This window comes from Rhinatrema bivittatum, chromosome 3 (genome assembly GCF_901001135.1).
Source record: "Rhinatrema bivittatum chromosome 3, aRhiBiv1.1, whole genome shotgun sequence".
Classification (NCBI taxonomy): Eukaryota; Metazoa; Chordata; class Amphibia; order Gymnophiona; family Rhinatrematidae; genus Rhinatrema; species Rhinatrema bivittatum.
In genome coordinates, this window is record NC_042617.1 from 255,836,214 (window position 1) to 255,848,789 (window position 12,576).

At 42.1% G+C, this 12,576-nt stretch overlaps 1 protein-coding gene across 3 annotated transcripts in view; it reads right to left on the reverse strand.

Annotated features, from left to right (window-relative positions):
* The window catches only part of PYGB (glycogen phosphorylase B), a 346,630-nt gene that overhangs the window by 52,166 nt on the left and 281,888 nt on the right, over positions 1 to 12,576 (reverse strand). For all 3 annotated transcript variants that reach the window (XM_029594500.1, XM_029594502.1, XM_029594501.1), the window contains exons 17-18: positions 10,464 to 10,671; positions 8,723 to 8,857 (exon numbers count right to left, since the gene is read on the reverse strand). In XM_029594500.1, coding sequence (XP_029450360.1) covers positions 8,723 to 8,857; positions 10,464 to 10,671 — 343 coding nt within the window. The remainder of the gene's footprint in view (positions 1 to 8,722; positions 8,858 to 10,463; positions 10,672 to 12,576) is intronic.

Genomic DNA, 12,576 nt, shown 5'->3' on the forward strand with positions numbered 1-12,576 from the left:
AAAATATAACAGGAGAGAGTATAATATTTGTTATTATTAAAATGTATAAGCCTCATCATAGTTAACTTATTGAAAATAAGTCATGTTCGGCTATCTGTCCTGGTAGCATGGGATCTAGTTAGTGTTTGGGTACTTGCCAGGTATTTAGCCTGCATTGGCCACTGTTGGAAACAGGATGCTTGGCTTGATGGACCCTTAGTCTGACCTAGTAAGGCAATTTTTTATGTTCTTATTTCTCTTAAGGAAACGTATGCCCAGGCTGTAAACATAGAGTATAGATATTGTGGTGAATTCTAAAAGAGCTCCTCATGTTAAAAGGCCCATATATGCAAGTATATGGGCCGAGTGGTGAGCAACTCTTATTTTAAAATCGGAAAATTATGCACGTATACCGTATGAGCATGCGCGAGCAACAGAACATGCAGGAAAAAAAAGAGCAGATTTGGGGCAGGTCGGAACATTCCAGGGCAGGGCCAGGACGGCTAAGGGGGGATATGATAGAGATGTTTAAAATCATGAGAGTTCTAGATGTGAATCGGTTATTTACTCTTTCGGATAGTAGAAAGACTAGGGTGCACTCCATGAAGTTAGCATGGGGCACATTTAAAACTAATCGGAGAAAGTTCTTTTTTACTCAATGCACAATTAAACTCTGGAATTTGTTGCCAGAGGATGTGGCTAGTGCAGTTAATATAGCTGTGTTTAAAAAAGGATTGGATAAGTTCTTGGAGGAGAAGTCCATTACCTGCTATTAAGTTCACTTAGAGAATAGCCACTGCCATTAGCAATGGTAACTTGGAATAGACTTAGTTTTTGGGTACTTGCCAGGTTCTTAGGGCCTGGATTGGCCACTGTTGGAAACAGGATGCTGGGCTTGATGGACCCTTGGTCTGACCCAGTATGGTATTTTCTTATGTTCTCAATGATTCTGGATTAAATAGCAATCCTACCAAAACGGAATAAGGTGCCAACCCCCTTACACAGGTGCCAACAAGCTGCTTTGGCCTCTAGATAGATTTTTTGCAAGCGTTCAAGGGTGAGATACCGCCTATATAATAATTTATACCCATTTTCAACCAGCAAAGAGGAAATGGAGCACCGGCCCACTGATATCAAGCAGAGGTCCTAAGTATGATCATCCAATGGCTCTCCTAGATTAGTTCTTAGGCTAGCAAATGTCGGGGTTTAACACTCGGATTGCTATTCAGCAGGACATAAGAGTTTAGAAATTATCCCCCTGATACTACTAACCTTATCATAATACCCTTCAAACAAAGTTTTCCCTCTCATGAGATCAACTTTAACTTTTCTGGAATCCATAAAGTGTGTCAATTGCAGAAAAGAAAACTTATTGTATCCGGAAGGTGAAGCTTATCCTTGACCCAATTATGGCAACCCTAAACCCTCCCACCGTCAAAAAGCAACAGAATCAAGTTTGGGTTCGAAACCCCTATTAAATTCCAGAGGAGACTTAAAGAAACAACCTGTGTCACCTGCTAGTAAAATCCTCCACCTATCCCAGAGTTTAAAGTAAGAAGAGTAAAAGGCAAAAGAAGAGAAGAAAGCACTCTCAGCCTTTTGGGAACCCACCATAATATTTTAACAGGGACTGTCCCTGTGATGGCCTGTTCAAGTTGAACCCAGTGTTTGTAGCCTATCTCCTTATGCCAGTCAACCATCACCTTCAACTCAGAGGCCAAATAATAGTTTCTAAAATTGGAAATTCCCAGGCCAGCAGACAGATTAGACAAATACTGAATTGAGCGAGCAACCCTAGGATGTCTCTACCTCCAGATGGAGATAAAACTTTGCCACAAAAGGCTCTTAAGTAACTTATCTGGCATTTGAATAGGCAATGTTTGAAATAAATAGCAGAGATGTTGTAAAATGTTTGTAACATAAGTTATCCTCCCCAGCCAGGACAAATCAAAATGGTCCCACTTATCCAGATCTTGCCGTATATTAGAAATTATGGGGGATGGGGATAATGAAATTGAAAAGTATCATGGGAATCCAATTCAATATAAACCCCTAGGTATTTTAATCTATCTTTAACCCATTTAAAGGGAAATTGGGTCTTCAATGACTGGGAGATATCTTCTGGAACAGAGATACTCAGGATCTCAGATTTCTCCATTTTAATCTTAAAACCAGAGACCCTCCCATATCTCTCACATTCTTCCAACAACACTGAGAGAAATACCTCAGGTTAACTTAAGTAAACATAAGGTCATCAGCTAATAACGAGATCTTATAGTGACAACTTCCAAGTAAAATTTCACTGAATCCTTCTACAAGTAGCTCCATTGCCAGGGCAAAAGGTAAAGAGAAATAGAGGGAACTCCTGCCAAGTACTGTATCCCACCCTAAAATTGGCAGAGGATCCCCCATTCACTTTAATACAAGCCAAAGACTCTGCAAATAGCATACCGATTGAACAAAGAAAATTATCACTATTTCCAACTTCTCGAGTACTTTAAATAAAAATTCCCAGGGTACTCTGTCAAACGCCTTCTCAGCGTAAATGCCAAAAGTAGATAAGGCATCAATCCACGCTTGACACACCAAATCAGATTAATGACACTCCTTGCATTGTCAGCTGCCAGCTGCCCAGGTATAATAGCAAATTGATGACATGTACCAGTAAATGGGCAACTCCACTTAACCTCCCCATCAAAATCTTAGCTAAAATCTTTAAATCTATATTTAAGAGTGAGTTCGGCCTATAAGAACTGCATCTTTCCATTCCATAGCCAAGAGTATAATTCCCCCAACATTAGGGGAAGGAAACAACCCCCTTCCAGTATGTAATTAAACACATGGGCAAGAGGACTTGCCAGTAAGTGGCAGAATGTCTTATAGAAATTAGCAGAAATATCAATCGAAGCCAGGAGCTTCTCCAACTTTCAAGTTTTTAATAGATTGAACAACTTCCTGGACTGAAAGATCCCCATTCAAAAACTTCATCCATAAGGAGCAAATCAACATCTGCTAGACAGTTATCTATAGCCTCTTCCCCGATGGATAAGTCTGTTTAATACAACTCCTCATAGAACTGGAGTTGTATCAAATCCTGATCCTATTATTATCAAATACAAAAGATCTTGATCTATCTTTAATCTTAATAATCTGGCCTTGAGAGATCTTGTTTTTAAATGTATGGGCAAGAGTCTGCTAGCTTTATTACCATCCTTGAAATGAATTTGTTTCCTAAGATCAAAATGGTAAAAATGTCTTTGGTAGAGAGCAATCACAATTTATTTCTAGCCCCCTACAACTTTGCCAGTAATTAAGGAGGGGAATTTGCTTTATGCTTATATTCCAAATCACGGATAGAATTAACTAAAACCAATTTATTCTTCTCCTTTTTTTATTTAAGGTGTGCAGTGGAAGAAATTAACCTCCCCCTGACAACTGCCTTGAGGCAATCTAAGAGGGGCACCTGAGTCATATCTACAGTATTATTTATAAACCGATTCTCTGAAATGTCTTACTCCACCTATTAGAAGATGTCTTCATTATTAAATAAACTGTCATTCACTCTCCAAAACTTTCTCCCTCTGTCATTGTACAATAGGCACAGAACCCACCAACTGTTACGACTGTCGCTGCCCAACGTCTCCACTCCGCCCTCCTTACCTCTCTGGCGACTCCTCCCGCAGTTGATGGACGTTTGGCTGCCGCGGCGTCTGCCTGCCGTTCCCTCAGGCGTCCCTGGTCCGGCTCGGATGCTGCCTCCCGCCAAGCTGTCCAGCTACCTTAGGGGCGCGCACACTGCGCGGCCCTGCTTCTAATACTTTCTTTGGCGCGAACCTCAGGGGCGTCCCCCTGTGATGATGTCACGCATCCTGGATACAAAAAGCCTACACTACTGCTAGCTAATCGAGTTAGCAGCAGGTATTCGTTCAGGAACTCCTTACGGATGGGATTCGCTCTCCATACCTAGCTACTCTGCCTCTCCATTATTGGACTTACTCTGTTGGGGTACCCGCTCCTCAGGGGCCTCTCTCTTCTCTTTCAGTTCGCTGTCTGGAACCGGTACTTGCTCCTCGAGGGTCCATGTTCCTGGACTCTCTGCCTGAACTCCACTTCTGCCTGGAAGATACCGCTGCCTACACCATCAGTGAGTTACTATCTACTTCTCTCAGAGCTGTTCCCTGGAACCAGGTACTCGCTCCTCGAGGGCCTGCCTCTATTCCAGCTCCTGTGATTCCTACCGAGAGAAACCGCTGTGTGAGTACTCAACCAACGAGGCTCTATTCCAGAACCCTGCATATACTGCATTGTACTCACTATCTCTGTTTCTCTTCACCACAGCACAGCCATTGTGGGATCACTGTTCCAGAGCCCTGAGGGACTACAAGCCCAGCCGGGCTTCATTTCTGCTCACTACTGCCATCTCTGGTGGCTCCTCAATACTGTTAATAAAAGATCTATCTGTCTTGTGTGTCCTAAGCTGAGCCTGACCTGTGGCCCCTCACGGGACTTCCACCTGTGGGTGTGGTCAGCAGCCACAGTGTCCAAGGGTCCACCCAAAACCTTACAACAATAACACCAACTGGGGCGTGATCTGACCACATTATAGAACCAATATTGGTCTCCCCTGTTATAGAGACCAAAGGTTTATCAATCAGAAAAAAAGTCAATTCTGGAGTATGACTTGTGGAGTTTTGAAAAGAAAGAATAATTCCTATCTTTAGAATGTAAGATCCGCCACACATCAACCAGGCCCTCACCATTCCATTAAACCAGTCAATTGACACCTATGGGTCCTAGCAATTATTCTAGACCCTGAACAAGTTATCAAGTGGCAATTACCTGGTGATATTGAAGTCCCCCACTACAATCAGATGGCCTTCAACATTATCCTGCAGTACATCATTTAGCAAATTATAAAAGGATCCTTGATGAACATTAGAACAATATATATTTAAGGTATAAATCTTAGAATATAGTAATATTTTAACCAAAATCTATTTCCCATCCACATCCCTACATACCACCTTCACATCAACACTAAAATCTTTAGAAACCAACACTCCCACACCCCCATATTTGTTTTTATGTGAACTAGATGTGAAAAAGAGAGAAGGGTATAGTTTAGACCTAAGCAAACCCTCATTCCTTCACCGCAAATGGGTCTCCTGAATCAGATGAACCCCAGCAATCTCTGGGCTTTTTGAAATAGCATATGCCCTTTAAAGGAAGAGTTAAGACCTTTATGTTTAAGGATGGAAACCTAATAGGAACCATAATAGAAAAAGCATTGGTCAGATATTTCTAACCCAAAAAACAACCCTCCCAACAATCAAAGACTCCAAACATCCATACCACTCCGTATATATAATACTCCCCTAGTCTTTCCCATTTTACATCCCACCACACACCAGCCTCTATATCACAGCTAAAAACACCCCCATACCCACCCCCTGTCCTCCAGCCCCCCTACCCCTCGCAACCCCATTCAGCTCATCCCAGCCATGCCAGGGTCCATTCCCACTATGCCAGACCTAAGTAATGGAGAAATAACATCACCAACCGACTACCCGAGGCAAAGACACAAATCTCAACAAGAAATAACAACAAGAAAACTTGATAACAAGTCAATGGAAAACTTCCAAACCCACGCAAATATCAGACCAAGAAAAATATGTAATCAAATTATAGAAGCCTTCAAGTGACCTATAAGACTCAGAAACTGGCCAAACTTCAGGCACAGTAAAACTCATAAAAAAAAGTTCCCAAGGTGCAGAGCTGCAGGAATTGAACCAAATGAACACAGTATATTCAGGTACTGGCCTCCCTGAATGAGGCAGATCCCTCTGTTTCTCAGTAGTCTCCTGCTTCCCTTGTTCACGTGTTGCCATTTAGGGGGGGTCCTTCTGTACATGAATTCCAGCTGCCTGCAGGATTTTAGCCACTTCAGCCACAGCCTTCATTCTGAACATCACACCACTGGATAATGAAGGCGAGCCAAAATGGAAATACCCAGTGGTAAACTGATATTCTCCTTCCTCAAAAGGGAATAGGCACTGCTTATCACCTGCATTAGTAATATGGCATTTATTTTATTTTATTTTTTTTATTTAATGTTTATTGTACATATTATATATGAATAACAAACAGAAAACTGAAGATGAAATACAATAATGTTAACCAAAGGAATACATGCCATATTTTTATAGAAATGGTATGCACTGTAATTATGCAATAAAATCTTATAACATCAACAGTACATCTCTTGCATTACTGGCAGGTTGAACACTCCTAAACTATCAAAATAGGTAACAACGCGCCAGCTGCGCTCAGCATATCCCCCCCATCCTGCACCCCCCCCCCTTTGTTTCCCCCCCCCCCAGCATGACTCCGTTATCCTATACTGTCCAATTCACTTGCTAAGCAGATACCTGATATGCTGTCTATACTATATTTATCCGAGGTTGATTTAACCACTGTCTATATTTATGCCATATTTGCGAAAACTTCCCATATGTCTTATGTAAGAACGCCGTAATTTCAGCCAAAGTGTAAACTTTCTTTAATTTATCTTGTACTCCCTCCAATGAAGGGAGTTGTTCTGCCCTCCATAATTGTGCAACATGTAGTCTGGCTGCTGTGAGAATGAAAGATACCAGGCGGTTGTCAGAAGCTCCCAGATGTGTGACCCCTTGCCCTAATAATGCTTGACCCGGCGTGAGTCGAAGTGTAATTTGAAAAACCTGTCCCAGCCACACCTCGAGTTGTCGCCAGAATTCCGCAATCCTCGGACAAGTCCACCACATATGCAGATAATCCCCCCTCTGGTGACACCCTCTCCAGCATATATCAGAGGCTTGACGCTTCATTCTATATAGCTGAACTGGACAATAATGCCAGCGATATAATAGTTTAACTGCATTTTCCATCATAGAGGCCGCTATGAGCCCTTTGCCTAGCCTCCCAAATATCCCTTCCCATTCTTTCTGAGAGAGCGAGCATTGAAGGTCGGTTTCCCACGCTAGCATTTGTTTAGTTTTGTGAAAAGGTTGGGTTCCCAATAGAGAATAGATCTGTGACAGTAAATGCGAAGCTTGATCCGCCTTCACACACAATTCTTCGAAGGCAGATTTCCCTTGATCAAAAGTGTCCTGTAACTTATAGGTTTGCGCAAAATGATGCAATTGAAGATAAGGAAAAATGCCCTCTGGGGATAGACCAAATTTACGCTGCAACTCTGGAAATGTTAACATAATCCGGTCCCCCCACAGAGAACGCCATGTAGAGATACCCTTCCTTAGTAATATGGCATTTATTTAATGTTTGGGTACTTGCCAGGTATTTGTATCCTGAATTGGCCACTAGTGGAAATATGATGCTGTTCTTGATGGAAGCTCGGTCTGAGCCAGTATGGCAATTTTTTATGTTCTTATATAATAAGGATGTTATTTCAAATAACTCCCTTTATGTTTGGATAGTAAGAGCTGACGGATTGTAAGAGTAGACAGATCACAAAAAATCTCAGTATTGGTACCATCCCAATTCATAGTTTCCAACTTTCGAGCTGCCACTAGAATCCTCTCCTTTAGGGGATAGTGGTGAAAGCAGGTGATAATGTCACAGGAGATATTTTTATTAATTGGGCCTAAAGAGCAGTGAGCCCTTTAAATCACAACCTCAGAGATCTCCCCTGAGTTTTTATCCGATGCCAAGATAGACTACAGATATCCTGAACCAGAGGTATCCCCTGAACCAGAGATTGCATCTACAAGATCTTTTTTCTACATTTTCCATCGTCCTCACAGAAGCAGCATTTGGCCATTCCAACTGATTTTTTTCCACTGCGTTATGGTCATGGCCTGGTTCTTAACAAGTGTCTCCTACTCTTTCATTCGTCTTCTGAAATTGGAGAGATCCTGCCACAACTCCATCAGCAATTTCCATATCTCAGTTTTGATGGAAGTAATGTCCTTAAGGAGCTCACAAAACCAACCTTTAAAGTCACCTTGGGTCAAATTATCACCCTGGCTAGAAGATGTTCCACCTCCAGATTGTCAATTTTGGATGACTCTGCCATATTGCCCACATCTTCTGGCAGCACACAAACCTTTATAGGAGAGCTGACAGAGGTCGAACCCATTTTACCTCATGGATATGTGGACAAGACAATCACCACAAGTTCAGCAACCAGGCAGAACAGAACAGGACGCAAAGTTGAGAAATTCTAGCAGATATTGAGCTTGCTTCAGGGAGGCCCTCTTTTAAGTGTCCATGAAAGTTGATGATGTCACTTTCTCCCCCAGCCAGTTAGGTTTTTAAGTTATCTGGCTACATGTAACTGGGTAAATTTAGGTGAGTATATTTAGCAGGACATTTATCCCATTGAATATCTGGGGCAAGTTATCCAATTAGCTTTAGCTGGATAACTTGTTTGCTCACTGGCTTACTGAATATGGACCTCAAAATAAACTATAGTCCTCTAAAGAAGTCAATAGGTTCAGTGCCAAGAGTGGACATCAAATTTTCTTTACTTGCATTTTGCAACAAAAGTGTGAAAAAGTAAATGGTGACTGCTACATCCTTTTAATACAGAAAATATTGACCATTCAGTGTGAAAAATACAGTATTACCCTAAACTTTCTGCAATATAATCTAATATTCACCTCTCACAGGGCCAATATTTTCAACTACTGGCTTTACTGGTAGTACATATAAACATTTATTTACTGAGCTTGCTTACTCCTACCTGTCGTGGTTCATCAACATATTGACCACATCCTTGAAGAGGTCTGGTTCCTTAGGAGAAAAGAACCCACCACTGATCTGATCAATCACTTGCTTCAGTTCTGGGATGCGCTCATAGTACGTTTTAGCATTGTACCTAAACATGACATCAAAATGACCTTTAGTAGTATACATAACAAACACACAGTGATAACATCAGTGGCTGAGAATAAAATAGCATTACTTTATGGTAGCACATAAAATATGTTAAAGTACCATTATCCCAAAGAAAGCATTGATGCTTTAAGAAAGTCAAACAAGAGATATGGGAATGCTAAATTTAAAAGCTGAGGGTGGAAAGTAATAGATTCCATTTAAGCTCACACTGGGGACAATTGGGTCTTCAATGGGACACAGACTGTGTGTACTTTTAACAATTGGATTTTGTATCAATTATCAAAGCGATAGTATGCACGTACTTTCGCATTGAAACATGTCACGGGTACAAAGTGTATGCAGTCACTTGCACCTGCTTTTTCTGCAGGTAGATTTTTGCTGGGAAAAATAAGCGCAAAGAACTGGAAATGCCATTTAGGTGTAGCTTTCTCCTCCCCTGACTTTCACATGCCCCTGAGAATGCCTTCTCTCAATGTGGCTAAAAGCACACATTCAAGTCGAGGGAGGCAACTTCAGATTGGGAAAATTCTTTTTACACATGTGCATCACTTTGAAATTATCCCTCTCTATCAGGCCAATTCAGTAAAAGTCACGGGAGAGCGGGCAAGGGCCCGCTCCCCAGCGCGCGCACAGGCCACTCTCCTGTGCGCGCGATTCAGTATTTAAATGAGGGCCCACGGTAAAAAGAGGTGCTAGGGACACTAGTGCGTCCCTAGCGCCTCTTTTTTGACAAGAGTGGCGGCTATCAGCGGGTTTGACAGCTGACGCTCAATTTTGCCGGCGTCGGTTCTCAAACCCACTGACAGTCCGGTTTCCGAACCTGTGGCTGTCAGTGGGTTTGAGAACCGACGCCGGCAAAATTGATCGTCCGGTTTTCAACCTGCGGGCTGATTTTAAATTTTTTATTTTTTAAATTATTTTTTACTTTTGGGACCTCCGACTTAATATCGCCATGATATTAAGTCGGAGGGTGTACAGAAAAGCTGTTTTTACTGCTTTGCTGTACAGTTTCCCGGTGCCGAGAGAAATTAACGCCTACCTTTGTGAGGTGCTAATTTCTGAAAGTAAAATGTGCGGCTTGGCTGCACATTTTACTTACTGAATCGCGCGAGAATAACTAATAGGGCCATCAACATGCATTTGCATATTGCAGGCGCTATTAGTTTCGGGGGGGTTGGACGCGCGTTTTCGACCCCTTACTGAATAAGGGGTAAAGCTAGTGCGTCGAAAACGCATGTCCAAATGCGGGCTAACAGTGCGCTCCGCCAGAGCGCACTGTACTGTATCGGCCTGCATCTTGCTTTATCTTACCTAAATATCCCAAATGCATTCACTTTCAAACTTTTGCTGATCAAGTAGATGTTTGCACCTAAGAATAAGCTGAGGACACTCCAGAGCAGTGTAAGAGCAGCTTTGGGATGCCTGTTACTTCTATGTTATGTTCTGCCACCTCCCTTCAGGTTCAAGTTGACTTTCCAGTACTCTAATGCCAATGTGAATGCTGCTTTGTATTCTTGAGCAATGAAAGGCCGCAGATCTCAGAGCATCCTCTCCCCTTCCCTTGATCTCCTGCGTGCTATACATACCCTTTTTTGTCAAGAGCCTCCACATCTTCCACTCTCATGCCAAAAATAAAAAGGTTCTGCTCCCCTGCTTCCTCTGCCATTTCCACATTGGCCCCATCCATGGTGCCTATGGTGAGGGCTCCATTCAGCATGAACTTCATGTTTCCTGTGCCAGAGGCCTCAGTCCCAGCAGTGGAGATCTGCTGAGAGAGATCAGCAGCGGGGATCACTAAGAAGAAGCAGGAAGGGAAAAAACGATTCATGAGTTGAATTTCCGCTACTATTTGTCATCCTCTCTGACATTAAAATATACCCCTCATCATCTCCACTGAGGTTCTGTGGGCTTTACTGGTGGTCAGCAGTCACTGCATGCAGCGATGTAAACAAAAGTCATGGTGACTTTGTTATCCACTTAGTATGTTTTTATCATTATAAGTGGAATATAGATATATTAAATAAATAAATAGAAATAAAACAGAAAAGTATGGATATTAAAAGGCACTATAACAATGTAAATATGCAAGGATTACAAGCATGAATTAAGAGGATCATCCTCTTACATCTTTCAAGGGTCAATTACTCTATATTCTTAATTTGTTCACATACATGGATATGAAAAAACCTCTATTCCTGTCAGAGTCCTTATGTTTCCCCCCCCCCCCCCCCCCCAAGTCCTGAAAATTTGGTGTAGTCACCAATCACAAAAGTTATTGGAGGGATACACACACAGGAATCTCATAAGTTTTCTTTCCCTTCTAAAAACTCCTTAGGTCTTCCCAAACCTGACGTGGTGACTCCCTAGTGACATGGGTCATCCAAAATGAATATGCATGCAAGACACACATTTGCAAACATTGGAGACATGGTATATGCCAATAATATTTTGCTTTATTATCAGAAAAATAAGTAACAAGTTGCAAGGTGGTGATCCAGTAATCATTTAGATTAATGTTAACAAAAGCATCTTAAAACTAAGAAAATGTCAGGATGACTCTAGCCACAGTCAAAAAATACTTCACACCCTAATAAACACCCAGACTCATCAGTATTTCAAGCTAATTTAATGGTGACTCTTTTCTGTAATCTTAAACAAGCCACTAGAAGCAAAACTTTGGAAGAAAATATTAATCAACAGATAAAACCTGTGGGGTGAATTTTAAGAGCCCAGCACGTGCCAAAACCAGAAGATATGCGAGTATGTCTGGCTGGTGCGCAGCGAGCAGATTTTAAAAGCCGCCTGTGTACATCTGTATCTCCTAGTACGCGCACAAGTGATAAAGCCCAAAAAGGGATGGGGCATGGGCATGGTCTGGGTGTGGCAAGGGCAGGACATGGGTGTTCCGGGACTTTTACATGGAATGTGTGTGCAAGTATTTATGCACACAAGTGCGAACCGGGGTCCACTGCCGCATAACTTTACTACTGCTATGGATGGCATGTAAGTAATAAAATATAAAAATCTAGGCTAGTCAGTGGGGTTTTAAGGGTTGGGGTTAACAGGGGGAAAGGGAGACTTTTAAACTGGAGGGGGGGTTGGGAAGTTCTATCCCTTAACTGGGTGAACTGGAAAAACTCCCTATGGCGTCAGCGTGCATCCCTTATAAAATTCCCCGACTTATGCAGTAGAGGCAGCATTTGTACACACATGCATGCATCCATATAAAATTGTGTGTACATGTACGCACGAACAGCCTATTTTATACCATGCAAATATATTTGCTCACATGTTATAAACATAGAAACATAGAAGTGATGGCAGAAGAAGACCATATGGCCCATCCAGTCTCCCCAGCAAGCTTTCACAGTTATTTTTCTCATACTTATCTGTTACTCACACCGCAGAAGTCAGGGGCCTTATTGGTAACTTTTTGGTTCTAATTTTCCTTCCACCCCTGCCATTGATGTAGAGAGTAGTGCTGGAGCTGCTTAAAAGTGAAGTATCAATTCTAATTGGTTAGGGGTAGTAACCGCCGCAATAAGCAAGCTACTCCCACGCTTATTTGTTTACCCAGCCTGTGCAATTTAGTCCTTGTTGGTTGTCTTAATATAAATCCTCTTTTCTTCATCCCCCCCTGCCGTTGAAGCAGTGAGCCGCTCTGAATATGTATTCAAAGTGAAGTATTGGTTCGGGGTA